We start from the raw sequence: 26,182 nt of genomic DNA on the forward strand, positions 1-26,182 counted from the left end.
ATAAAGGATTGTAATTTCCTGTGGCATTTTATGAAGCAAGAATAGACAAGTTTATTTCCCAGAGACTTATGAAAAGAAACTTGAGTTCTGCCTGTCGATAACAGATCTGTTAGGACATTTGTTTGAACAACAGCAACAAAAATACTAAAGAACCTCATTACTGTTCGTGGCAGGATTAAAAAAGAAAGTGTAGCAGCACTTCTCCACTTCAAAAATTCAAGGCAGTTACTTTTTCCTGATGTAACTAACATCAGGTTCCATGAAAAAAGACAATATTTACGTGTTGGTGGACTAGCTGGTCAGATGCAATTGGTCCTGTACAATGTGGTTGTCGGCTTCTGGATGTTCTGTGTGTCCTTAGCAAGTGGTCTATGTCCTGAGCAAGCACTGCAGACCCTTTCTTGTGTTCCCCAAACCTTCCTTTATGTTTAAAATTCAGCAGACCCTGTGGAGTGCGGACACACTTTGATGTGGGTCCTAATGGGTAATAGAGCCGGGCACGTTTTGGCTCGTGTTACTTCGGACGGTTTTAAATCTGGAATTGTTTACCGATCATAGGGAAGGAAATTTTTTTTTTTTTGTCATTAAAAGAAACCACAAATTTTGGCTAAAAATGAACACTGTAAAGAAATTCCTGAGCCTTACAGATGTTATTTTCATTGTTGTCTCATTTCAACATTTTTTAGCAACATGCTGGGTCTTTGTTGAAAATGTATTTGAAAACGGAGGTAGCTCCTGATTTGAAATACATTATCACCATCGAATGACTGGTTTCCCAGTTTGTGGAACACTCACGGAATTTATGAAATTTGTCTGGAGGAGGGAGGGCTGTTTTCTATTTAAAGGCAGAATCATCGTTGCTAGTAAGTGCAGCAACAGATGGGTAAAAGTAAGACTGATATTCCCAGCAAACAGCAAGATGGCTAGGGCAGAATAAGCGAGCTCTTCTCAATGTGCTGCATTTGCTGGGCTCGGGACATTGGCCTTTTCAGCCCCTGCTCCCTCCCTGTACACGGGTAGTCACTGGGTTTGTGACAGGGCTCTTCTCTCTCCACAGTCCGGCCACTTTTTTCTGCCTCTCCTGCTTTTTTCCATTTCCACCTCTCAGTGTAGGCAGCCATCCTCTCCTCTCTCATACCTCCGTGTCATTGTGGTGTGTCCTCTTCCAGCCCCTTAGCCACATCGCAGCCACGTCTCCCTCATGGCACTCTTCTGCCTTAAAGGACCTTAATGGGTCCCCATTGCCCCAGGTAAGTACAGCCTAGTTCACAGTGTGTGCTGTGTTTTGATTCCTCTTGTTACGTGCCCTTCAGTCCTTGCTACTTTTCTGTCCTTGACCTCCATCAGCCTGCTCAGCACTTTATCTAAGAAGCCACATCAGAAGTTCCTCTTCCGTGTTTCTGTAGCAACACGTACTTCCACAAGCGTATCATTAATCTATTTATAGTAGTGTTGCCTGCGTACTTGTATGTACCTCCTGTTAGAGTGACGCTCTCTGCGGATAAGGATCTTGACAGTCTTGTTCACCTAGTACTGGCATGTAGTAAATATTTGTCCAGTGCCTGGGGAAGAGCCGGTTAACAGAGCCGGCAGAAGTCTCATAGCTCTGCCTTTAACTCCCCAAGTATGTACAGTAAATGGGGACCGATGCAACCGAGACCCAGGTGGTACTGGAGAGAAAGCAGTGTCATGGACCTTCTCTGTCAGCATTAAATGTCATGTAATAACTCCTGTCTTAGAGGCCCCTGCTATCCCTGTGTTTTCTTCCAACTACTACCCCATTTCTCTGCTTTCCTTTGTAGCTAAACTTGAAAGAGTTGCTTATAGCCTCCCAGTGTCTCCCTCCTCCTCCCGTTCTCTGGGGCACTCCACTAGGCATTTGTCCCCAGTACTCCACTAAGACTGTTGTTGTCACGGTCACCATGCCTCCACCTTGGGAAATGGAGTGGTTCAGTTCTCAGTCCTCATCTTACCCAACCCGTCAGCAGTTCTAGACAAAGCGGATGGCTCCCTCCTTGAAACTTTCTTTACTTAGCCTAAGGGCCACCACTCTCTTGGCTCTCCACATACCTCACTGCCATTCCTCCGACCTCTGCTTACTGGAGTCATCTGGGGGACTAGCATCCTGACTTACTCTCCAGGTGAGCTTGTCCGGTCCCATGCCCCAATATCTGTTTCTGGTCGGAGGATTTGTACATTTCTAGACTCAGCCTCTCTGTTGAACTTGAGTTGTATATAACTAACTACTTAATATCTTTACAAGCACATCCAAAGGAAACGCTTGGTTTTCCTCCAACACGCACCCACACACAGACCAAACCTGCTCTCCTATCAGCCTTCTACCATTTAGTAAACAGGATCATTGCAGTTGCTGTGGAATCTCTCTTGACACCTCTCTCACCACTGCCAGTCCACAAGCGCATCTTGTCAGCCCGTCTCCAGAATCTATCCAGAGTCTGACCACTTCCCACCGCTTCCCCATGCCACCCTGCCCTCCTCCTGGAGGACGTGGCTCTTTTGTCTCCCTGCTTCCACCCTTATCTACCTGGAGCTTTCTGTCTTCTTCATTGCCGCTAGAGATTCTCTGGATTAGAAAAGTCAGTTATGTTATATTTGTCTGTTAGAACTTTCTGGTAGTTCCCTGTTTCACGCAGTCACGGCCAACAGCCTACACATTCCTGTGTGAGCTGGTTGCCTCTGGTTACCTGTCTGATCTCCTTTCCTCTCCTCTGCTCCTCCAGTCCCTCCCCCACCCACAGCCTTTTCAATGTCTCTTGCCCTTCCTTGAGCACATCTGGCAGGTTCTTGACTCCAGGTGTCTGCATTTGCTGTTTCCCCTATCCAGAGGGCTTCCCACCCCCAGATATTTGCATGATTCACTTTCTTTAGGTCTCTGCTCAGCTGTCACCCTACTAGTGAGTCTTCCCCTGAACACCGTCGCCGGGGTCAGGCTGGGTTTCTCCTGGGCCTAGAGACTCAGAAGTGACTTTAGATTGCTGTTCCTTCTTGAGGTGCTCCTGAGCGCTTAATAATTTGATCAGGTTTAGAAGGGATGCTCTCTGAAGTTTCTTTTACTTGAAAAAATTTTGACCACGTGATTCTGGAAAATGTCCTAGCTTCTAAATACGTAGTTTTTAGTCAAGAAAGAGGGAGAGAAGCGTTCCATTCAAGACAGACTGTAAGGAGCAAACCCGCTCATAGGTAGCAAATCTTCTTATTTCAATTTGGAATCGTGAGAAATTGGAATTCACAGCGAGTCTTCAGAAATTAAGTATCAGCTACTCCATCCAGCACAGTTTTAAGCACTAGAGTTTCTTTAAACAGAAATGTGTTTATATATGTGTGACCACACACACCAAAAAAATCTAAGCTCCATGTGACTCTGTTCATGTTACATCTCCTCACTGCCCAGTGTGTTGCCGGGTGCAGAGCAGGTACTCTGTAAATATGTGCCACATGAATGAATGAGTGAATGGAGAAATGGATTCAAATTCAGTACAACTTGATAAATGAGAATGTAGAGCTATTTGTTAATCATGATCTCACTTACACATTTTAAGTGACAAGAGAAATAACTTGAATAAATGAGAATTGATCATAAAGTGGCTAGTGTTGGCCTTCACCTCCATGGTTCTGCTTCCTGTGCTTCCTAGGTTCCAAAGAAGAGGACGAGAAGCCTTCCGCTTCAGCAGCTGAGCAGACAGCTATTCCTCAGGAGGCGGTCAGTCAGGATGTGCTTCCGGAACCAGGAGCCCCTCCCCCTGCCTGCGAGCCACAGGCAGAACCAGACAAGAAGCTGGAAGCAGCGCTCTGTGAGGGGAATGACCTGGAGGAAGAGGAAGAGGAAGAGGACGATGAGCTGGAAGAAGAGGGGGAAGAGGAAACTGACGTGCCAAATGAAAGTTCTGTGACGGAGCCAGAAATACGGTGTGATGAGAAGCTGGAAGATTTATTAGAAGAACCAAAAAACGCTTCAAAAGAAACTCTCGAAGATTCTCCAGAGGTAACACCCATTATTAAGATTCGCAAAAGTAAAGATGAGGCCAATGGTGACGTGTTTGGAACATTTATGTTTCCATGTCAGCATTGCGAAAGGAAGTTTACCACCAAACAGGGCCTTGAACGTCACATGCACATCCACATATCTACCGTCAACCATGCTTTCAAATGCAAGTACTGCGGGAAAGCGTTTGGCACACAGATTAACCGGAGGAGGCACGAGCGTCGCCACGAGGCGGGGCTGAAGCGAAAACCCAGCCTAACACTACAGCCCTCGGAAGAGCCAGCCGACGGCAGAGTCTCTGGCGACAGCGGCACTCCAAAAGGCGGCTCGAAGGCTCCCTCTCTTGGGCAAGACTGTCTGACCTTGAATTCAGAGAAAACTTCCCAAGAAATAGTCAATTCTTCTGTTGTAGAAGAGAACGGAGAAGTTAAAGAGCTTCATCCGTGCAAATACTGTAAAAAGGTTTTTGGAACTCATACGAACATGAGACGCCATCAGCGTCGAGTTCACGAGCGTCACCTGATTCCCAAAGGTGTGCGGCGAAAAGGTGGCCTCCTCGGAGAGCCACAGCCTCCAGCAGAGCAGGCCCCGCCCGCGCAGACCGCCTACGTTCCCAGCACAGAGCCGGAGGAGGAAGGGGACGCAGATGACGTGTACATCATGGACATTTCCAGCAATATCTCTGAAAACTTAAATTACTATATTGATGGTAAAATTCAGACCAGCAGCAGCACCAGTAACTGCGACGTGATTGAGATGGAATCCAGTTCGGCAGACTTGTACGGTATAAATTGTCTGCTGACTCCAGTTACAGTGGAAATTACTCAGAATATAAAGACCACACAGGCCCCCATCACAGATGATCTTCCTAAAGAGCCTTCCAGCAGCACAAACAGTGAGTCCAAGAAACGGAGAACTGCTAGTCCTCCCGCGTTACCCAAAATTAAGGCTGAAGCAGAGTCTGACCCCGTTGCCCCCTCATGTTCCCTGAGTTTGCCTCTTAGCATATCAAGTACAGAGGCCGTGTCTTTCCACAAAGAGAAAAGTGTGTATTTGTCATCGAAGCTCAAGCAACTCCTTCAGACCCAGGACAAGCTCACTGCTGCTGCGGGGCTTCCGACGCCCGAGATCCCTAAGTTGGGGCCTGTCTGTGTGTCCGCCCCTGCGTCCATGCTGCCCGTGAGCTCAAGCAGGTTCAAGAGGCGGACCAGCTCCCCTCCCAGTTCTCCACAGCACAGTCCTGCCCTTCGGGACTTCGGGAAGCAAAGCGATGGTAAAGCAGCGTGGACGGAGGCCGTTCTAAGTTCCAAAAAGCCCAAATTAGAAAGTCTTAGCAACTCTCCGGCGTGGAGTTTGTCTGGGAGAGACGAGAGAGAAACCGTGAGCCCGCCGTGCTTTGATGAATACAAGGTACCCAAAGAGTGGGCCGCCAGTTCCACGTTTAGCAATGTGTGCAACCAGCAGCCCCTGGATTTATCCAGCGGTGTCAAACAGAAGGCGGAGGGCACCGGCAAGACTCCGGTCCAGTGGGAATCCGTCTTAGATCTTAGTGTGCACAAGAAGCCTTGTAGTGACGCCGAAGGCAAGGAATTCAAGGACAGTCCCTTGGCGCAGCCCGCCTGCAGCACTGCGAAGAAGAGGAAACCAGCCACCTGCATGCTGCAGAAGGTTCTCCTCAGTGAATATAGCGGCCTCGACGCGCCCACAGACAGCCCCGCAGATGTGACCAGGAGCCCGAGTCCTTGTAAATCCCTGCGGCCCCAACCCGATGCTGCCCTTGGTCCTGACTCCAGTTCACCTGCCCCTGCTGTTGAGTCCCCACCTGATGTTTCTCCTTCATCTCCTGCCCTGCAGACAGCCTCCCTTTCTTCCGGGCTGCCGCCTCTCCTGGTCCCAACCCAGCCCTCCTCCCCTCCACCCTGTCCGCCGGTGTTAACGGTCGCCACGCCGCCCCCTCCACTCCTGCCTACGGTGCCTCTGGCAGCCCCCTCTTCCGGAGACGGTGCCTCTCCTCGTCCGTGCCCCTCCCCACTCTCCAATGCTACTGCCCAGTCCCCGCTTCCAGTTCTTTCCCCTACGGTGTCGCCCTCGCCATCGCCCATTCCTTCTGTGGAGCCTCTCACGTCTGCTGCTTCACCGGGGCCTCCCACACTTTCTTCATCATCTTCCTCCTCGTCCTCCTCATCTTCATTCTCTTCTTCATCCTCCTCCTCTTCCCCTTCACCACCTCCTCTCTCAGCAGTGTCGTCTGTTGTTTCCTCTGGGGATAATCTGGAAGCTTCCTTTCCCATGATATCTTTCAAACAGGAAGAATTAGAGAATGAAGAGCTGAAAGCCAGGGAAGAACCCCAGTCTGCAGTCGAACAGGATATTGTTCAGGAAACATTCAACAAAAACTTTGTCTGCAATGTCTGTGAATCACCTTTCCTTTCCATTAAAGATCTAACCAAACATTTATCTATTCATGCTGAAGAATGGCCCTTCAAATGTGAATTTTGTGTGCAGCTTTTTAAGGCTAAAACTGATTTGTCAGAACATCGCTTTTTGCTTCATGGAGTTGGCAATATCTTTGTGTGTTCAGTTTGTAAGAAAGAATTTGCTTTTTTGTGCAATTTGCAGCAGCACCAGCGAGATCTCCATCCAGATAAGGTGTGCACACACCACGAGTTTGAAAGCGGCACCCTGCGGCCGCAGAACTTCACAGATCCCAGCAAGGCCCACGTACAGCATATGCACAGTTTGCCAGATGATCCTTCAGAAACGTCGAAAGAGGAAGAGGAGTTAAATGATTCCTCTGAAGAGCTTTACACGACCATCAAAATAATGGCTTCTGGAATAAAGACGAAAGATCCAGATGTTCGGTTGGGTCTCAATCAACATTACCCAAGCTTTAAACCACCTCCCTTTCAGTACCATCACCGAAACCCCATGGGTATTGGGGCGACGGCCACAAACTTCACTACCCACAATATTCCACAGACTTTTACTACTGCCATCCGTTGTACGAAGTGTGGGAAAGGTGTTGACAACATGCCCGAGTTACACAAACACATCCTGGCGTGTGCGTCTGCTAGTGACAAGAAGAGGTATACCCCTAAGAAAAATCCAGTACCACTGAAGCAAACCGTGCAACCCAGAAATGGAGTGCTGGTTTTAGATAACTCGGGGAAAAATGCCTTCCGACGAATGGGACAACCCAAAAGACTGAACTTTAGTGTGGAGCTCAGCAAGATGTCGCCGAGTAAGCTCAAATTAAATGCATTGAAGAAAAAAAACCAACTTGTCCAGAAAGCAATCCTTCAAAAAAACAAATCCGCAAGGCAGAAGGCCGATCTGAAAAATGCGTCAGAGGCCGCCTCGCACATCTGCCCATACTGTAACAGAGAGTTCACGTACATTGGAAGCCTGAACAAACACGCCGCTTTCAGCTGTCCCAAAAAACCGCTTTCTCCTTCCAAAAAAAAAGTTTCCCACTCATCCAAGAAAGGTGGACACTCACCACCACCTGCCGGGAGCGACAGAAACCACAGCAGCCACCGCAGGCGGACCGCGGATGCGGAGATAAAAATGCAGAGCATGCAGGCTCCCCTGGGGAAGACCCGAGCACGCAGCTCAGGCCCCGCTCAGGTCCCGCTGCCCTCCTCGTCCTTCAGGTCCAAGCAGAATGTCAAGTTTGCAGCTTCGGTGAAGTCCAGAAAACCAGGCTCCTCTTTAAGGAACTCGAGCCCGATAAGGGTGGCCAAAATAACTCAGGTCGAGGGGAAGAAACCCAGAGCTGTGGCCAAGAATCACTCTGCCCAGCTCTCGAGCAAGACGTCGCGGAGCCTGCACGTGAGGGCGCAGAAAAGCAAAGCCGTCCTGCAAAGCAAAGCCGCTTTGGCCAGTAAGAAAAGAACAGACCGGTTCAATGTAAAATCTAGAGAACGGAGTGGGGGGCCCATCACCCGAAGCCTCCAGCTGGCAGCTGCTGCGGACCCAAGTGAAAACAGGAGGGAGGACGGCAGCGGCAAGCAGGAGCCGAAGGACGTCAGGTAAGCCGTGTCCCAGGGCCAGAGGACGCAGAGCTCAAGAGTGAGGGGGCGGGAAAGTCGGTTGGAAGAAAACACTGCTTGCCCAGTGGCTTGTTTTTTCTGTTTCCTGTGTAATTTTGACATACGCATTTAAAGGAAATGGCTGTTGGCTTCAGTTGTAGGCATGTGAAGAAGGGTCACTGCTCTGCAGAGATGGATACTTAGCTTTTGTCTCAGGCCTGGGACTGCCAACGTGTGCCATTTCATTTAGGGCCCGTTGTGAATTGAATTTGCAATCAAGGCAAGCTCTCAAAAGTGCCCAATTAGGAAAAGGCGGCGTTCTCTTAAACTTCCTTCATATCTTGGGTTGTGTCTCAATGTCACTTGTATTATTTCTGGACAATGTCTTCTGTTAAAATGGATCACTGATTTCATTAAAACTACATTGCAGTCTTGTTTAATATTTCTGTGACCCAAGCATAGTTACAGTAAATGAGAATGCTTCTAGTATTCCGTGCTTTTCTTCCATTGTTTGCATTTTAAAACTCGCCTCATTGGTTAAAATAAAACACACCATATTCAGTTTTAAATGCCTTTTTGTCCCCCGCCCCCTCCTGTCTCCAGGCATAGGGTGATAAACAGGCCAGATCCCAAAAGAGAGGACTCTAGGACAGAGCTTAGCACCTGCATTGAGGCCAGACCCCCTGGTTCCTTCAGGCACATGTCGAAACCCAGGGCAAGTCAGCCTGGCTTGTCATTGCCTTTGTTTCCCCAGGAATGATGTGAGAATGCATCTCAGATCAGAGGTGACTTCACGGTTTTATTCTGTGTTTTCCCTATATTAGTAACACATAAAAAGCGTAGGGCAGTACTTAAGTTGGTTACATCGACTTCTCAAACTTTCTAAGTTACTTAAATAACCTGGCTTAATAAACATTCTTGGAATTCCTGCTGTTTCCTGAATAATGCCTACACGTCATTCTTGTGAAGTGCTCATCAGCAGATGGAATTTCTGCGAAGTACTTTAAAATCTTGTCCTTTCAGAGTGAGCTGCCTGACTAGGCTTTCTCGGCTGTAGCTCTCATTGTCTGAAAATTCTTTGGTGTTTCAGGCAAACATAATTAGCATTACCTGGAGAGCAGGCTGCCATTGAGGGGCGGCCATGAGGACTCAGGTACTGTTAGCACTGTACAGCCGATGAGGTAGAATTCTGGGTGCGGGCGTGCCTTAAGTCCTGGCTAAAAGACGGAGAGGAGAATCTTTAGCCATGGCTGATTAGAACAATTTACTGTGGGAACACAGGATCACACTTGTAAAAAGCGACTTCAGAAACGTACTAAACAGTTAGTGACTGTAGAGCTCATTCAACCCCTGGTCTCTGGCCGCAGCACATAACGTAGGTAGCACCTAGGAGCTTAGCCCTGGTGAAAAGAGCACCTGCTTATCAGCTGTTAGAGCTGCCTGCTTGTAGCAAGTTAACTGTGTACCTGTTTGTACTCAGCCTGTGTTCTGGAAGTTCCACACCGTAGGACGTTCTTGAACTGAGTCCTTTTCAAGGTTAAAGAACCAGAATGCACCCTCATTTCATGGACTGTTCTGAAAACCATCTCCTGGCTGGTCGATGCTTTAGAATGTACTGTGTGTGGATCTCCTCTGGTCTCCAGTAGAATCTGAGAGAAACTCATTTTGTACTGGATCCCATTTTTACAGCTCAAGGGTCAAGTTGACATGAAAACCTTAAAATAACTGTACAGAAAAGTTCTCTGAGTAGCTAGAACTTGATGAAGTTCGTCAGGAAGCCTCTTCCGCATGCGTCCACTGCTGTTGGAAGAGCCCCTAAGACTGCAGAGGACCACAGTGCCTAATAAAAGTCTCTCTCTTCTTTTGGCTCCAGTTCATTTTAATTCTTTTGCTTTGCTTCATAATTAACAGGGTTACGTTGCGGGAAATGAAATTTGGCCTAAAAGCAAACACAGAAGCATCAGATAAGGAAACAGTATTGTGCTAAGTGGTAGATGGTAGTGGCAGGCAGCTGTGTGTCCCCTCCCCCCGGGAATCCCTGGAGTGGTGCTGTGGACACATCAGAAGGACGTGTGTCTTACACAGGGGTCCATCAGTTTGAAGCATTTTTGGGAATTAGAAAACAAAGGCCATTGTATGTGATTATCTGGACACGAGAGTGGGCCTTTCTTCAGGGAGTTTGCTGTGGTCTTAGTACATGCATTTGGTGTAAAACTGGGATTCCTGAACTTGGCCATTCTGCTGGGGAACGAACACTTGTTGTGTTACACTGGTAAGGAGTTGTTTTAACCACAGTCTTCTTCCTTTTCAGTGTATTTCTACTTGTATGTTTTATTCAAGATGATCTCATGGCACATGTTTAGAAATAACTCGCTTTCACTCTGTTTTCAGTGATTTTGCTTTACTTCATTGTATATTCAGGGGCTTACCACAGAGCTGGCAGCACGTCCTTTCCTGTGTATTTCATTACAACGACCTGTGATTAAGAGTTAGACCCCAGCATTCAGACACTTTTACATTGGAGGCCAGTTTAGGATTCCACAGTTTTTTCAAGTATGTGCTTGCAGTCAGCCATGTGAATAAAGTTAAGCGTTTTCAGAATTTTCCGTTTAACACAGAGGGCTCAGCAGAATTTGCCAGTTGGCCATTTCCTGGAGCACAAGCCATCGTCCCAATCGGTGTAAAAACACGTGCTCCAAGTCCTTTTCTTAGGACAAGGAGCAAAGGACAGCAGGCATACCACCCACCTTTAGATTGTCCTGTTGCCGCGCCCAATGCAGTGTACCCTGTGTTGGGCTCACCTTCCCCAGGGAGCAGTCGGAGCCTACCTGTGGCTTTTCTGTCCGGATGGATTTAGATCTCATTCCCAGGGGCTATAAAAAATGGAGGAGGAAAGAGATTCTATTCTTCATTCCCCTCTTGCCCATCTTTGGTCTTTGTAAATCCCAAGGTGTTTTTACATTCTGGAATGTTCCTTTTAGAGCACCTCTATGTAAAAAATACTGTTTTCATTGCGGCCAATCAGAAGCACTTAAAAGAAGGAGAAGGAAAATGAAATTCCAGACCAAGTTTTCCCATTCACCTTGAATTGATTAAAAAAATAAAATGACGTTAATTTGTCACATACCCATCTCTGCCACACCACTCCAGATAGGGCTGTGGCCTTTTGAGTAGGCACCCAAGTTCCTGCGTCCCTTCAGAGTCCTTCTGTTGTTGTCTTAATAACATTTGTCATGTGGTCTGCTCACTTTTTTTTTTAACATGGTCAATTCATGTAAGGTTATGTTACGTTGTCATTTATCTTCAGTTTTCTTATTTTCTAGGAACTTCCTGTAGAAAAGCCCCCCAAACAAAACAAACCTTAATTGACTAAATAAAGATAATGCATGCTCAACTTAGGATAAGCACTACGGCAAACGATACGAAATCTACCAAGCTTGCAAGACCCGTTGAAGCTGACTCAGAAATCCTAGCACACAGCTGATTGCCGGCAGGCTTCTTGTGGTGGTTAGTCAGGCGTCTGCTGCTTCGCTGGTGCCCAACACGCGTGCTGGGCTTCCGGGTGATTGAGATGCAAGAGAGCATTCGTGGTACGACGGGCCAGATGAACTGGCTCGTCGTCACGGGACTGATAACGCAGATGTGAGTGGGGCCCTGGATTTTGGCACATAGCAGAGGAAGCAATGATTTGAACTTAACCTTGCAAAGCAAGTTCTCTGTTTTATCAATAGTTTGTTGTAGATTTCAGGGATGACAAATTCTAATGCACTCGTTTTACGATGTTTTGGTCACACACCAGCTCTTGATGCCTTTCTTTTAAATCAGTAATAGACAGAGAGAGAGGCCTTTAGCTTCTCTTAGCCTGTTCTTTTTTTTTTCCTTCTTTTTTTAATCACAAGCCGATTGCCAGCATGATGGAGAGGAAACCAGATTGGATATGGACTCCTTTTTTATGCCTCTTCCATTGTCATGTTTATCTATCCAAATGGACATCCTCTCAAATAATTATCTGGCACTAATTTATAACTATTATATTACTGGAGACTATGTAGCAATATATCAAAGCCCAGGATATAAAAGCCCAGGCCTGTGTAGATGTATGTATACACATAAGTATAACTGATTGAATTTATGTACAAGGTTTTACACTGCAATCTCTCATAGAGATTTTTAAAAACTGTTACAAATTGGCCTCTTCCTGAGTATATCATTTCTCCATGCATTACATGCTTTCCCCCTAGTTAATGACTGAGTTGGTGGAAAATGGCTAGGTTTTATTCATGGTTTTTTTTTTTGCTCTCCACTTCAAAAGTAATCTACCTCTTAAAATTTGTAGTTTAATACTTGTTTGGTGAATTTGTGCCACTTTAACCCTTTCACTATCATTCCCATTTTGTTACATTTCTGTTCTGGGGACTTTTATGTTGAAATATTGTATAAAGCATTTGTAGCAGTTTAAAAATAAAATATTTAAAATTATTTAAATTGTTTTGGACGCTTCAATTGTATTATATGTGATTTACATTTTACATTTTTGTTTGAGTTGTTAACCTGGAGAGTGTTCTTGTATTGAAGTTTGCTGTTAGTTATTTTATTGTTTCTTGTTGGAGAGTTATTATATAAAAGACTATTCTAATGAAAACATTAAAATTTACAATTTGACATACAAAAGGGGTTGTCCGTTGATTTTAACCACTGTAGCCTTTTAAGAGAGAAAGAGGTTAATTGTAGATAGATAAGAGTGCTATTTGCTATTTTTACCCCCTTCCAGCATGAAATCATTTGAGCTTGTCAGATGTACAAAAGTTTTTTTATGCTGTTGCTAGCAAGCACTTAATAATAACGAAGGGGGAATTCAAGTGATACGTTTTATATAATTGTAACCAATAAAAACTTTCTGAAAGCTTGTGAAAGGACTGCATTTTGTACCTCATTGGGAGCAGTTAGCGGCAGAAAATGAAGGGGCGCATAGGAAAGGTGTTCAGAGCCTGCATGCTGTGGTGTGCAGTGTGGAGTCCACCCAGACAAGCTCAGTTTCCTTGTTTCTATTTGGCGTTAACTGCATATTTGTTCATTTTCATTGCTTATCTACCGTTTAGAGTGTAGACATGCAGTCAGTCGGAAGTGGTGCTAAGAAGTACCAAGAGTGAAATAGAGAGTTTCATATGTGGGGTCTCAGCTTCCTCTGTGCTTGCTAACAATTTACTTTGGGGATTTTTATTGTTAAGGATCCCCAAAGAATGACACAAAGAAGTTGGAACATCTCTAGGAAGTGTATGTGGGATTGCTGTTTGTCTTGAGATTAAACATGGTTGAACACCAGGCAGTTTCATAGTCCTACGTGATGGCACCTGTCATTCTCATATTTTCTTTATATCTGTGTGTCATTCCTTCTTAGGGAAAGGCAGTAAATCTGAAGGTCTATGACCTCTGGCCAAACGTCCTCATCTCGCGCCTATATTCCCATGTTAAAACGCCCAGCAGGGAGGAGGAGACAGGAGATGGATGGAGTCAGGAAATAGCTTTCAGTGTTCGTTGTTTCAGATGGAGTACTGAGCACACCGCACTGGGAGGGGGGTGGATTCAGTCTTGGCCGTCTGCACACCTTCACCCCTCCCTCCACGCCCGCAGTGAGCAGGTGGCCAACAAGTGCCGTGTGGCCTGCGTCCCGCCGTCGGTGGCTTATCCTCGGGCGAGTCATTGTGCCTTCTGGATCTTAGTTCCCAGTCTGCCAGAAGTGGGAATGGACGAGATGGTCTCGGTGTTTTCCTTCTAGAAGGTCTCTTACTGGGCATGGATGCTGACAGACTCTCTCCCCGGACCGAAGGAGCCAGGGCAAGGCCTGTCTTGCACTCAGGTATTTACTCAATGGAGGAGTCCTCAAGAAGTCACGGAACTCCTGTCTTGGCAGGAACGAGCTGCCCCATTTTGGTAGCTTTTACTCTATGGAGTTAAACATTAAAAAAAAATTAAAAAGTTAATACCTAAAGCCGGATGACCCTGCTGCTGCTTTGAAGCATGTGTCGCAGTTTCTGATGACAAATTCCTCTAGAATGGCTGTTTTAATTTGGTGGTTACAAGTACTTTTTGCAAGATGTTTTACAGAACCACATTAGTTGATGGAACACCTGCTGTATACCCGATGTGTTGTAGGTGCCTAGGTGACATGAGTGGACAAAAAGCCCGACCCTGAGGGAATTTAAACTTGCGCGGTGGCGTTCCCCGCCTTTTTAGACTTCATATCAGAACCTCCTACTTTTGTCACAGTTCCTCCAAAGGCTGAGTGGTCGAGAAGATGCTTCTAGCTTAGTCTTTGAGTGTGAATCTCAAAGTGCTGACTTAATACTGATGTTAAAGCGACTACTAAACTTACAGCTCGTTTAATGCATTTGATAGTTCATGTGGGTTTTGATTGGCTATTGAACCTCACTTTGGATAGATTGGCTTATACCCATAAAGAAGTTCATAAAGGGCAATTTACCTTGAAAGTGGATTAGAGTACAGGTGGGTGAGAAGAAGTTTCTCTCTGATAATAAAGACCACACGTACGGTTCACTAGGGATCAGGCTGATAGTTATAAAGGTTTGCCATTCCTGTCGTGTTAGGAGGCCCAGCAGCCCGAGGTCTTACCTCCCTGGTGGCACCAGTCCTGCTGCTGTCACTTCGGGGTCTGATCTCTCTTCAACCAGTGGCTGGTCAAGCACTCCTAAGGGTATCCTGAAGTGTTGAGTGTGGTCACGCCACCCTGAGGGACTGGGGGGAGGGGAGAGCTTGAGCTGACCTGTCTGATGACACCATGCTGGATGCCAGGTACTGGCTGGCAAAAGACGAGAACCACGCCCTGCCCTCTAGCTCAGTGGTTCTCAGACTTAACCCAGAGTGGTCTGGCTGCCAGCTCCGAGGCCCTATAATCAGACCTTTAAATTAGGCTATCTGGGGATTGGGCCTGCGTAGCCTGCAGTTTAAATTTCACAGGTAATTTCAGTGCACACTGAAGAATTTCTGCATTTATGTAGGAAAAATAATGTGGATAGCTCTTAATTGCTGAAGTACTTGTGTATTCTGGTTTGAGCCTCGCATTTCATCCTTACCGTCATCCTGCAAAGTAGTAACTATCCTTGTTCCCATTTGTCCGAAAGCTGTCCAGTTCATCTGGGGGGTGAGGGTAAAGGGCTGTGCTGAAGCCAGTCTCGAGCCCTGGGCTGTAGAAAGGTCTTAGTGGACGTTATGGAAGGAAGAGGTGATAGGCCTCAAGAGGGAAAGGAACAGCCAGTTTTTGCAGTTTCTCAGCCTGTTTATTCCAAGGCCAGAGCCCCTGTTGGGCCCCTCCCTCCGGGTGCCTTGACCTTCCCCTGGGAATTTGCCTACAAGATGCAGAGCCTAAATGCGCGGTGCTCTGGGATTTGGGAAAACAAAACCAAAACTCCAGTTTGATGGGAATGATGCCATCCATACATATTACAGTTAAAATTCTTCCTAATTTGAAACATCAGTGTAAAAAAAAAAAATGGGAAAAAAACTTGAGGTTTGAGTGGGTGCAATGTAGAGGGAAAAATGTAAGACTGCTCACTGGTTGATCGGTGCAGGCTCTGTGCCTCAGTCTCCCATTTGGGGACCTCCCGGGCCACCGCCCCAGCTGCACTGGTGCACTTCAGTCCTTTGCCCACCCCACCCTTGTGCTTCTTCCTCCCAAGTGGAAACAATCTGATATCTCTCTGGGAGGATTCAATGTGGCTTTCAAGTGCTTTCTGCGCACAGGTACTGTGCTAAGCATTTTCCAAACTTGAGTCTTGACAGCGTCATGAGGTTGGTATCATTTACAGATGGAGAAACAGACTCGGCGGGGAGTCCCGAGGTCTTCAAGTGGCGAGCTGGGATGTGAACGGCCTCCAAGCTGTACCATCCTTTCTGTCATTTTTACAATATTCTTTTTGTTTTGTGTTTTTAAGCTTCATTTCCTTTAAATGTAAAAGCCTCCCTCAAGGCTTTTCCTGCAGTAGTGAACAAGCAGAGTTGTCCCTTTGTGGGTAAGGAAATCTTCCTGGTGCAGCGAGGCTGTCTGAGCAAGGAGCTGCTCTTCGGAAGACATGTCTAGTCTCACTCTTAACCGTGGAATATGCTGCTGCCCCCGTCACAGGCCTTTCTGAGTCCAACTGATGAGTCAACAAAAACCTGTTGAATGGAAATCAAGCTCATTATAATAATAGGCTGTGGTTTTTGAAAATCGTTCTAAAGAAGAGAACGGGGGTCATGGGAGGTGTCTTCCAGTGTCACTTGGGAACTTGGATCTGTTGGGCATTACCCTCCCCACCCCCACCCCGGCCTGCTCTCCTACCTTAGCAAATAGTGGGTTCTATGTACAACAAAGGGTTAAGTTTTTGCCAATAGTTATTTTTAAAGTACAGGGTGAGAGCCAGGAGGGTGTTGTGTGTGTAGGTGTTATTTACTCTGTAGATTAAGAAGAAGAATCGGAGAATATCATGACTGCATTCAATGACTTGCAGTTGGAGAAATTACATTCTATTGGGAGACATTAAAAGGGGCTTGGAATTGCTTTTATGAGAATTAACTTGCCGAACCTATTGAGGTAGTAGGATTTGTCCGCACTTCTGTATTCAGCCTCACGTGGACCTGCTGGATTCCTTTTCAACTGCCTCTTCTAGAAAGTGACCCAAAATGCAGGCGGATGTTCCAGAGAAAAAGATTGTACAAGAAGACGTTAGTGACTAAATGTGCTGCCTCTCCCTGTCCAGTTTACAAACCACAGCACCAAGCCAGACAACCGACGGTTTTGAACATTCCTTGATGGGTGCTACCCGAGTTACCCAGTGAGTGGGGAGAAAACGGGGGTGTCGTCATTTCAGTAACGACAAAGCTACAGAGGGATCTAAAGTACAGGTTTCTGTTCTGAGTCAGGAAGCATTTAAGAAGACTTTCATAGCAAGGTTTAAAGAAGTCCCTACTCTCCTGGAATTTTGCTCAGATAATCACTGAGTCTTAGCATTAAATGTAACTTTTCAATAGGAATAATTAGGAACCCTGAAATTTGTTTCACAGGTAAGTTTATAACAAAAGGGGATTTCAGTCTTAGGATACAGTTCTGGCAGTTTCAGTTTTTTAACTTAAAAATAGGATTTCAATTGAACAGAATTGCATTTGTTTTAGTATTTAATAATTGCCAAAACTGTAATGTTTTAATATTCTTACTGGAATGAAGTTATTTAAAACTCACATGGATTCAATTTTCCTTGTGCTAATGTTCTCTTCTCCCTTTTTATAATCACATCCAATCTTTGCCAACCCAGCTTGAGTTCAGGGACATTTTCAGATGGCTTCCATTTGCAAGCTATTATTGGACTTGTGAAATCAGGCACATTCTGCAGTAGTGATTCAGCCATTCAGAAAACATCTTTAAGGGTCAGGCTGGATCACGAAGGTATCGGGCTGTAGGTCTGATGGACTCCGTCCTGTGTCCTGGGAACCGCAGACGGTCTCAGAAGGTAGCTGGACGCTGCTGAGGGAGCCGAGGGTACTCCTGGCCATTCCTACGTCAGGGGCCCTGTTCCGAGTGCTTTGCTTGGCTTTTCATTGTCTGACACTCTCCTGCCGCCAGAGGGAGAAAGCGTTCTCATATACAGGGAAATCGAGGCTGGAGAGGGCATCACTCACATTAGGTCACACAGCTGGAAGTGAGAGAGCCTCAGACCTGGCCGTCGGATTTCAGAGCCATGTTCTTAAAGGCAGAGCGAAAACACCTAATGCACTGTGTCCCGCAAATGTCTCATGCTGATGTCATCGCCCAGAGAGCGGGCTTTGCTGCAGAGAGGCTGTGGAACTTCATCCATGTGGAGCTTCGGTTCAGGGTGGCGGTCATGATCAAAGAATGGAATTCAGAGTTTAGAATTTCCCTGCGGCCCCTTGCCTTCCGTGAAAGTCGGTGCGGTTCAGGCCAGCCCTAGTTTGGTTTGCAGGTTGCGCTGTGATTTCATCACAGGCGGTGGAATTTAGGTGAGGGCATTGGCTCGGGCCCCAGAGCTGCTAATCAGCTGTCACCTCCTCCAAGAAGCCTTCCCTGATCATCCCGTCTGAAATAACTGCCATTGTCCCACTCCATCTCCTGACTCGGCTCTGCTGTTTTTTGGAGGAACTTAACTCTTCCACGTGTTTTGTTAACCATTGTTGACCGAATACCTCTCCTCCTAGAGTGGAAGTTCTACCTGCGCAGACTTTGTTTTGTTCACTGGTGCATTTCCAGCCTGTACAGCAGTGCCTGGCATGTAGTAGCTGCTCAGTAAATATTTTTAACTGAATACCATATTTGAATCCTGGCTACATCACTCCGTAACCTTGGGAAAGTTATTTCATCTCTGAGCCCCCGTTTTCCTATCTGTAAAATGGTGGTAAAGATCAGTCTGACCCCAAAAGCTAAGCTTGTGAGGACCACAGATGCTGCCTGCCGAAGTAAGTGCTTCATAAATGTCAGCTGCTGTCATTATTATGTCTGAAACATACCCTCTCGAATAATCTCACATTGAACCCGATTGAAAGCCGTGGGTTCTGCTCAAAGCTGACTTGCCACATATGTGGTTTCATGACAGCACAGGTTGCAGCAGCCGGAACATGTCCTCATCTCTTGCCTCTGCCCAGAGAGGGCCCTCAGGTGACTCCTGGTTACGCCATCAGTGACCCCACGGGCTTTTGCTGTGTCTCAACTGGGCCTGAGCTGTTCACAGACGGGCTGCAGCTGCTCCTTTTCTGCATCAGGTGCTCCCATGCAGCCAGCAGAAGTAGAGAGAATGAGCAGTAAAACGGGAAGTCATTTTTCAAGTCAAGATGAGAAGAGAGGTGATTGGTGTTATTCTGTCAACCTGCCATATAACTATTTTTCCTGGTGTTCAGTTTCAAAGCTGAAATGTACATTTTAGAAGGTACGTTCAGAAGAAAACATTTCATGAGCACTAAATGAAGCCATGAAAACTTAACGAGGGAACCGCAGTTCACTGAAATAATGTAAGACAATCACTGATATTTTCAAGTGCTTGCTAGCCACTGGTATCAGGGCTTTACATACATTACCTCATTTAATCATTAAAAAAAACCCCGTGAAATAAATACTGGTATGTTTTCCCATTTTACAGATGGAAAAACAGGCACAGAGGAATTAAGCAATTTGCCCGAGGTCACAGTTGGTAAGAGCAGAGCCAGGAAACAAGTCCAGGGAGTCTGGCCCCATCTGTCAGTATGAGTCAGTTCCGCCTGGCGTCTGCAGATCTGGGAGGGAAGGCCTGGCTGTGCGGGTTCTTCCCAGCGGCAGCTCCTTTAAGAAGCAGGGAGACTGCTTGTTGGTAAGCAAACTGCCGAGCGTGGACAACAAGCAGCAAACTCAGAATGCAGGAGGCGAACACTTGCTCCTTCCTGATCCTGGTCCGTTTGTCTGTTCTGGGGAGGTCGGACTACAAGGTTTCAGCCAGGCCTGCTGTGAGGACCTGTGCTGGGGCCGCATGTGCCCTCCTTCGTGACAACGTGGTTTCCTATTTTCATGGAAGTCTTTCCGAGCCATGGTTGGCAAGTAGATTTCCATGTGTGCACAGGGAGCCACTGTGGCTGGATTCCGAGGCAGGGTCACACTCAGGGCCAGAGGGCCGGGTGCCTGTGTCTGCCGTGGGTGCAGAAAGGAGTGCGGTGGGGGGGGGGGGGGGGGGTGGCGGGAAATGGACCTGCAGCACAGGTGTTCGCTGTCTGCGGTCTAAGGTATCTGTTCCTTCCCTGATCTAAAAACTGCACCGGACACACTTTTACCTTTCCTTGAAGGCTCAAGTAACCATCGTTTAATACTTGGCTGTGGAGAAGTGATGCCCTCAGACATGATGCAGGCACGCGGGATCCAGGCAGTGGAGACGTGACTTAAAAATGCTTTAAGAAGGAGGTGCTCACCGTCTCCTTTTCCACCTGTCACTTATGGGCATTGTCTGCACTTTCTGGCCTCCTTCAGATCCGCTTCTGTTAACCGTCTGGGCTGGGGAGCTAATAGTGGTCCTGTTAATGGCCTCCGCGAATAACCAGGTAGGTAGGGCCCGAGAACACCAGGGACCTCCCTTGCAAGAAGAGCGCGCTCATCCCGTGGATCTGCTGGCGTGTTGCACTTCCTCATTAAAAATGTGTCTTGGCTCTTGGTTCTTTGCTGGTAAGTGACGTTGCTGGACAAATGAACTCTAGATAGGAGAGTGTTAAGTGGAGCACACACAGGCTGCTGTTTTTGAAGCCCCTACAACCCACATGAGTCATAAACAATTTGGGGAGAGAATGAAATAGAAGTTAGGGCAAGATGCATAGTCTTCCCCGGTGAAGGTTTGTTGCCAGGCAAAGTACCTTCGTTCGGGAACAGAATGGTGTTCTCTACGCCTCTCTCCTTTAATCAAGGCTTAGAATAAATATTTTATTTGGTGCCAAGTGTTAACAAATGGTTGAATCTGTAAGGAAGCACCTGGGGTTCATTCCGTCTCATTACTTCTAACGGAAGCTGATAAACCTGCCTGTTGGTATTTTTTCCCCTAATTCAGGATATTACTCCAGAATTTTTTAGAGTTTCTCTAATAACCAATGCATAGGTTTATAGGTGTTTTATACCCGTATCTTCTTCCTTCATATTTAGGCACCATTGAATTTTACGAGTTGAGTTTGGTGAAAACAAGTCTTTGCCTTCCTGTAGGCGCCAACCATTTTGATGAATAAACTTGTGGCAGGTATCAGAGTTGTAATACATGCTGTGTTTACTTCACTGTGGTTAATGATACGCGTCTGTCCCTTAAAACTATTTGTAACAACAGCAGATACAGCCCAGTAGTGCCCGCTGACCGTGGGTGTTTTATTTAGGTGATGTCCTGAGCTGATGGGATAGGAGCTTGGGTGAGGAGAGAGTATTTCACGCGTCCAGCTCCTCTGGCCTTGTTAATTGCAGCATGAGGCCACAATTATATTTCTCATCTGTTCCCAGGTGGTCTGTTCCCTGGTGTGTGAAGGGGCCCTCGTTTGCATTAGTTCACCAGGATGGATATTTGCTTAGTGGACCATCTGCATCAGAAACCACCTGGGAGGCTTCTTAAAAACTCCAGACCTACTACACTCATCTCTGGGGGCGTGAGTCTTTGAAATCTTTATTTTTATCAGCTTCTCAAGTGACTCTGACCCAGAATTCCCAGACTTGGGTCTTAGGAAAAAAGTGACATGGTATCACCCCATCTCATCATTTCATTGACTTACTCTCGGTTTTCATTTTAAATGATTTTCCTTTGCTTATTGACAAATCCTGTGATATATGTATAGCATTTTTCAGCTCTCAGAACACTTACATGTCTTTTTATCCTAATACCCACCCTGTGACAGATGAGCCGGGGAGCTCAAGAGTTAGTGCCCGAGCCGAGGTGGAATTAGAGATTCCCTGTCTTGCCCACTGTTTCTCTTCATGTATCTTTCTGAGGTGTGACCTTTGGTCATTACTTAGGACAAGCTTAGTATCACACCTGCTGCAGCACCTAGCACATGGTAGGCACTTAGTATTATGGAATCGAAAGGAAAAAAGAAAAAAAAAAGATCGCCGCAGTGACGCACTTATCTGACCCTAATTCATGAGTTTGGCTTATAATATGAATTTTGGGGCAATGAATTGTTGGCACTAGAGAGTGTCACTTGGATAAGCAAATGCTCAGTTAAAATAAGGTTGAAAGAAAAGGATTGGTTATCGGTTATTCGGTTCACTATAGCCAGTTACATAGTTAATTACAGTCGGTATTAAAGGGGAGAGCCACGGCACCGCCCTCAAGGTTATGCATATGGACTGAAAGCCAGTCCTTAAACCAGACACGGGAAGGAAGTCGTGCACTAGCAGGCCCCGTCTGGCTGTGAAATTGTATTATATTCTGCCCTCCCAGTCTGCACACAGGCTCCCGTGGCCCTAACTCGGCATCCTGAACTTCCTGAGGTAGATCGATCCAAATAGTCCTTCCCATTTTTAAATCCTTTTCCCCAACTCTGGAAATAGGCTTTTCCTTCTGCCGTCACCAGCTTTAACCCTTGACATCTCTGAAGGGGTCCCTCTCTTGAAGAGCCTCCAAAGTACACAGCCTGGGCTGACTTTCCTTGCGTTTTCTTATTTTTGCTGAAAACAACGGATCCCTTCCTCTTCCAGCTTACACGCTGGTTGGCTTCACGATGTCACATGCGCTTGACCGGCCTGCACGGTGCAAGGTGCTCACCTTGCCTGTTTCTGCACCAGGCGTCTGCCCCACGCTCCTGAGTCAGGGCTGCTGCACAGGGTCGTGACCCCGCTGACCAAGTCAAGGGAAGGGCCCCAGCACTTGGGGGATGCAGGCCTCCCGTTGCACATCACGCCGTCACCGAGTCCTGCACGTTCACCTAAGCAGTCCCTGATGTGAGAACACCTTGCAGAGTCCAGGGCCTGGGAGGGTGGGGCGGTACCAGGAATCTTTCTGAGCTTGTTAAGAGGACCAACTGTGGGTAAAGGGACATAAATATAGTTGAAACTCAGCTGATTTGCATGTAGCCGTAGTAATGGATGCCCCTTGTGGACCCTGTAAACCATCCTGTTGACATTCGTGAGGACAGCCTGGGCACTTCCGGTTCCCAGCCTTCAAATGTGGCCGAAGGTCAGTTTTATTTGTTGTCTTTAGTATTGTACCTGGCGTGACTTAAATAGTATCCAAACCAATGAAGGATGAGCATAGAGTTGCTTATGAAAAACAAGTCGAATGCTTAGAAAGGCTCATAGGAATTTGCCTGAAAACTGCCATCCAACTAGGTGTGCGTGAGAAACAATGAAAGATTTGCATAAAGGCATAGGTTTTTGCACTCAGATTGCTTTCATAAGTGTCTCCAGCTCTTGCCCCACGTGAGACATTAACTGGAAATCAGAGATGACGCATTATGGGTGTGATTTCGTCAAGAAAGATAGTGCAGATGTTGGCCCTTCCATTCATTCATCCATCCGTTCCTTCATTCAATGACGTTGATCCAGTGCCTGCTGTTACATGCTGGGCACTGCTCTAGGAGGATATGGCAGTGACAAAGCTGACACAAGTCCCGACCTTCATGGGACTTAGCATCTAGTGGGGGAGAAGACAGGCAACAAACAAGGAAGTAACTATATAAAGTGAGATGGTAAGTGCTGTGAGGGAAGTGAGCAAGGGAGGACGAGATAGAGAGTTCTGGAGTGAAAATGGGGGCTTCCATTTTCAATACAAGAGTCAGAGAAAGCCTGACTGAAAAGGGACCATTTAAGCAAGACTTGGAGGGGAGGAAGCAAGCCTGTGGACGTAGAGGAGGAAAGCACCGGGCCAAGGGAATGGCAGGTGCAAAGGTCCTGAGGTGGAGGCATCCCGGCGTACCTCAGGAACAGTGAGCCCATTGTGGCTGCAGGGGAATAAGGACGGGAGGAAAGCAGGGGCCAGTTTATACTGACCGTTGCAGCTGTTGTAAAGATTCTGAGGGGAGGGGTAAATTTGACCTGCTTTTTGTAAGAGTCACTCTGGCTGATCTGTTAAGAACAGACTGACAGGAGCCAAGACTAGAAATACAGACTTGGGAAGCAAACGTGGCCACCGAGAATGGATGGTAGGTGGGCTGGGCTGTGGCAGTGGGATTCTGGATGTATTTCGAAGGGAGAGCCACACCATTTGCTGAGGATCGGACGAAGATTGGATGAGAGAGAGAAGTCAAGGACGATGACAGGTTTTTTTGTGTTTTTCTTTTTTTCCTAAGCATCCAGATGGGTGGATGGGCTGCCATTCAGTGTTGAGGTGAGGACTGCAGGTGGAGCCAGTTTGTGGGTGACGTGTGTTCCGGGAATTTAGTTTGGAGCATGTTAAGTTGGAAATGCCATTAGGCATGGGACGGGGTGGGGGCCGGGGCGGGGGAGATGTGGAAGGGGCTGTCGAATATATAGGTTTGAAATTCAGAGCAAAGCACCCGGCTGGAAATAGAAATTTGGGACTCCTTGGAGTACACAGGTTGTTTACAACATGGGGTTGGAGTCCCTGAGGCAGTGAGTTTAACAGATAAAGAGAAGAAGCCCAAGAATGGAGCCAGGGTGGGGGGGGCTCCAATGTTGAGGGTGGGTGAGGTGTGGAAGAGCCTCGGAGAGCTCTGGGCCCAGGGTAGGGAGGGGACTGCTGTGACATCCAGCCGCGGTGGCGGCGGTGGATTCAAACTGGGACCTTCTTCGGGTGGGGCAGGCTCTCCCGGAGTTGAGCAGACACTCTTTGCTTTGCTTTTCCAAGTAGCTTTTCCCTCCACCATCGTAGAACATTTTGGGGCCTGCACAGCAGGTGGGGATGGCCCCCTGACTTTTCTCAGGAGACGTCTCCACCACATTCTACCTACCTTGCCTGCCATTTCTCCAGATGGTCAGCTGTTTCCATCTGGAAAACCGTATCTGCAGCAAGCCAAGTGTGACCCCAAGGAAAATCCAGGACCTGACCTCTCCAGTCTGCTGCTTGTGAAAGGCAAAAGACCCCGTGTGACCAGATCTGTTATTCAGTCAGAGAAAGGCCTGGGGAAGAGACCTGATGACGTCTCCTTCCAATTTGCAAACTCCTGAATCCTCTGTGTAAAACGCGTTCTGAGACTCAGGCACGAAAGGGGGGCAGGAAAGATTTGGGGGTGAGGGTCGTGGGTAGTAACAGTGCCCCACCCCCCATCCCCGAGGAGTGGCTTTCAGGTACAGAAATGACCTCTTCTAGAAGCCCTTTCTTTTTTTCCCCTGGGGGTAAAGTAAGTTATGCATTCTGTGCTCCCTCCACCCCAAAATAAAGCAAAAGACAATATGGTCAAGTGAAAGAAATCCTAAATGTATTCCATATGTTTGACAGAACCCACGTCTTGGGGTGTAAGCAGAAACTGCATGTTTGTGCGTGCGCACACACAGTCACTCATGGTGATCGCTTCTGCGATCAGTTTCCTTCCTTGTTCTGAGCTCTGGTAGCTCTGCTTTTTCTCCTTAATGCCCATCACACTTCGTAATTTTGTATTTACTTGTGTGTTATGCAGGTAATAAATGACCTTCCCATTCCGGAACGCACATCCCTTGAGCTCCAAGGCCAGCTCTGCCTGCTTTCCTGCTGCACCCGCAGCGCCTAGCACAGGTGTTGATCGATCAGTATTGATGACAGCCTTGGAACGCCTAGTCTTGTTTAGTGTGTGGACAACAAGGCTTGCACACCTCAGCATGCCCTGTGGCGCCACATGACAGTACATGTGTGTGTGCAGAGTTGGAAATCTGACTCCCAGAGAGAATAAATCAAATCAGGACATACGGCTTCATATGGCTGACTTCAGGCAATTTCTGTCCAAAAAGGATAAATTACATTTTTTAAGAAGTGGTGCTTACAGGGTGCCCCCTGAGGCTGAGCACAGCCCAAAGCCATCCCCTGGCAGAATTCTCCTTGTGTTCTCAGAGAGTGTGTCTGCCTGGCTGTCCACGGTGTCCCAGTACCTGGCACAGCGCAGGCAGTCGATAAATAGTTATCAGATAAGTCGGAGAGCGACGTTTGGGGTTTATGTGTCCTCCTCCCAGACACTGCCTGTCGTCACATTAAGGACTCAGAAATCCTGCAGGGACACGCCTGTTTGGCTTTGTGCACCTGTGCTCTGGAGATAAATGGCCAGGGGTTCCATCCCGGCTGTTCCTCTTGCCGGCTGTGTGTTCTTGGGCAAGCTGCTGACCCTCTCTGTGCCTTCATTCCTCCTGTATAAAATGTGTAAGCATCTCATAAAGGTCTCATTGCTCCATGCCAAACACTGGGCACAGAGTGTAGGAAGCGTGGAAATGTTAGCTGCTATGAGGCAGATGATAACGAGGACGACACATGTGGCATCTCGGAAAACCTGTTCCACCGAACCTCGGTGGGGACAAGCTGTGACCGTGGGAGGAGCATTAGGAAGGTTTTGATTTCCACGTCAGCCAGCGCCCAGACAGGAGTCGTCAGTGCCCGGTGGTGTCTGGTCGGGCGGGTCAATGAGCGGGTCCTGGTGTGGGCTGAGCAGCCCAGAGTGGTCAGTCGGTCTGCGTCCAAGTCACTGAGCCTCTGAAGGCTGCCTCTGTCTCCCGCCTGTAAGACAGGTTGGTCTGTCCCAG

The 26,182-nt window shown here is 47.2% G+C and overlaps 1 protein-coding gene across 4 annotated transcripts in view; it reads left to right on the forward strand.

Annotated features, from left to right (window-relative positions):
* PRDM2 (PR/SET domain 2) overlaps positions 1 to 26,182 on the forward strand; it is a 112,715-nt gene that overhangs the window by 72,473 nt on the left and 14,060 nt on the right. For 3 of the 4 annotated variants that reach the window (XM_033113400.1, XM_033113402.1, XM_033113403.1), the window contains one exon: positions 3,654 to 8,034. In XM_033113400.1, the coding sequence (XP_032969291.1) occupies positions 3,654 to 8,034 (4,381 nt within the window). Of the gene's footprint in view, positions 1 to 3,653; positions 8,035 to 11,357; positions 12,929 to 26,182 lie in introns of those variants that run through there. The other variant, XM_033113401.1, reaches the window with a different exon arrangement.

This window comes from Rhinolophus ferrumequinum, chromosome 9 (assembly GCF_004115265.2).
Source record: "Rhinolophus ferrumequinum isolate MPI-CBG mRhiFer1 chromosome 9, mRhiFer1_v1.p, whole genome shotgun sequence".
Lineage (NCBI taxonomy): Eukaryota > Metazoa > Chordata > Mammalia > Chiroptera > Rhinolophidae > Rhinolophus > Rhinolophus ferrumequinum.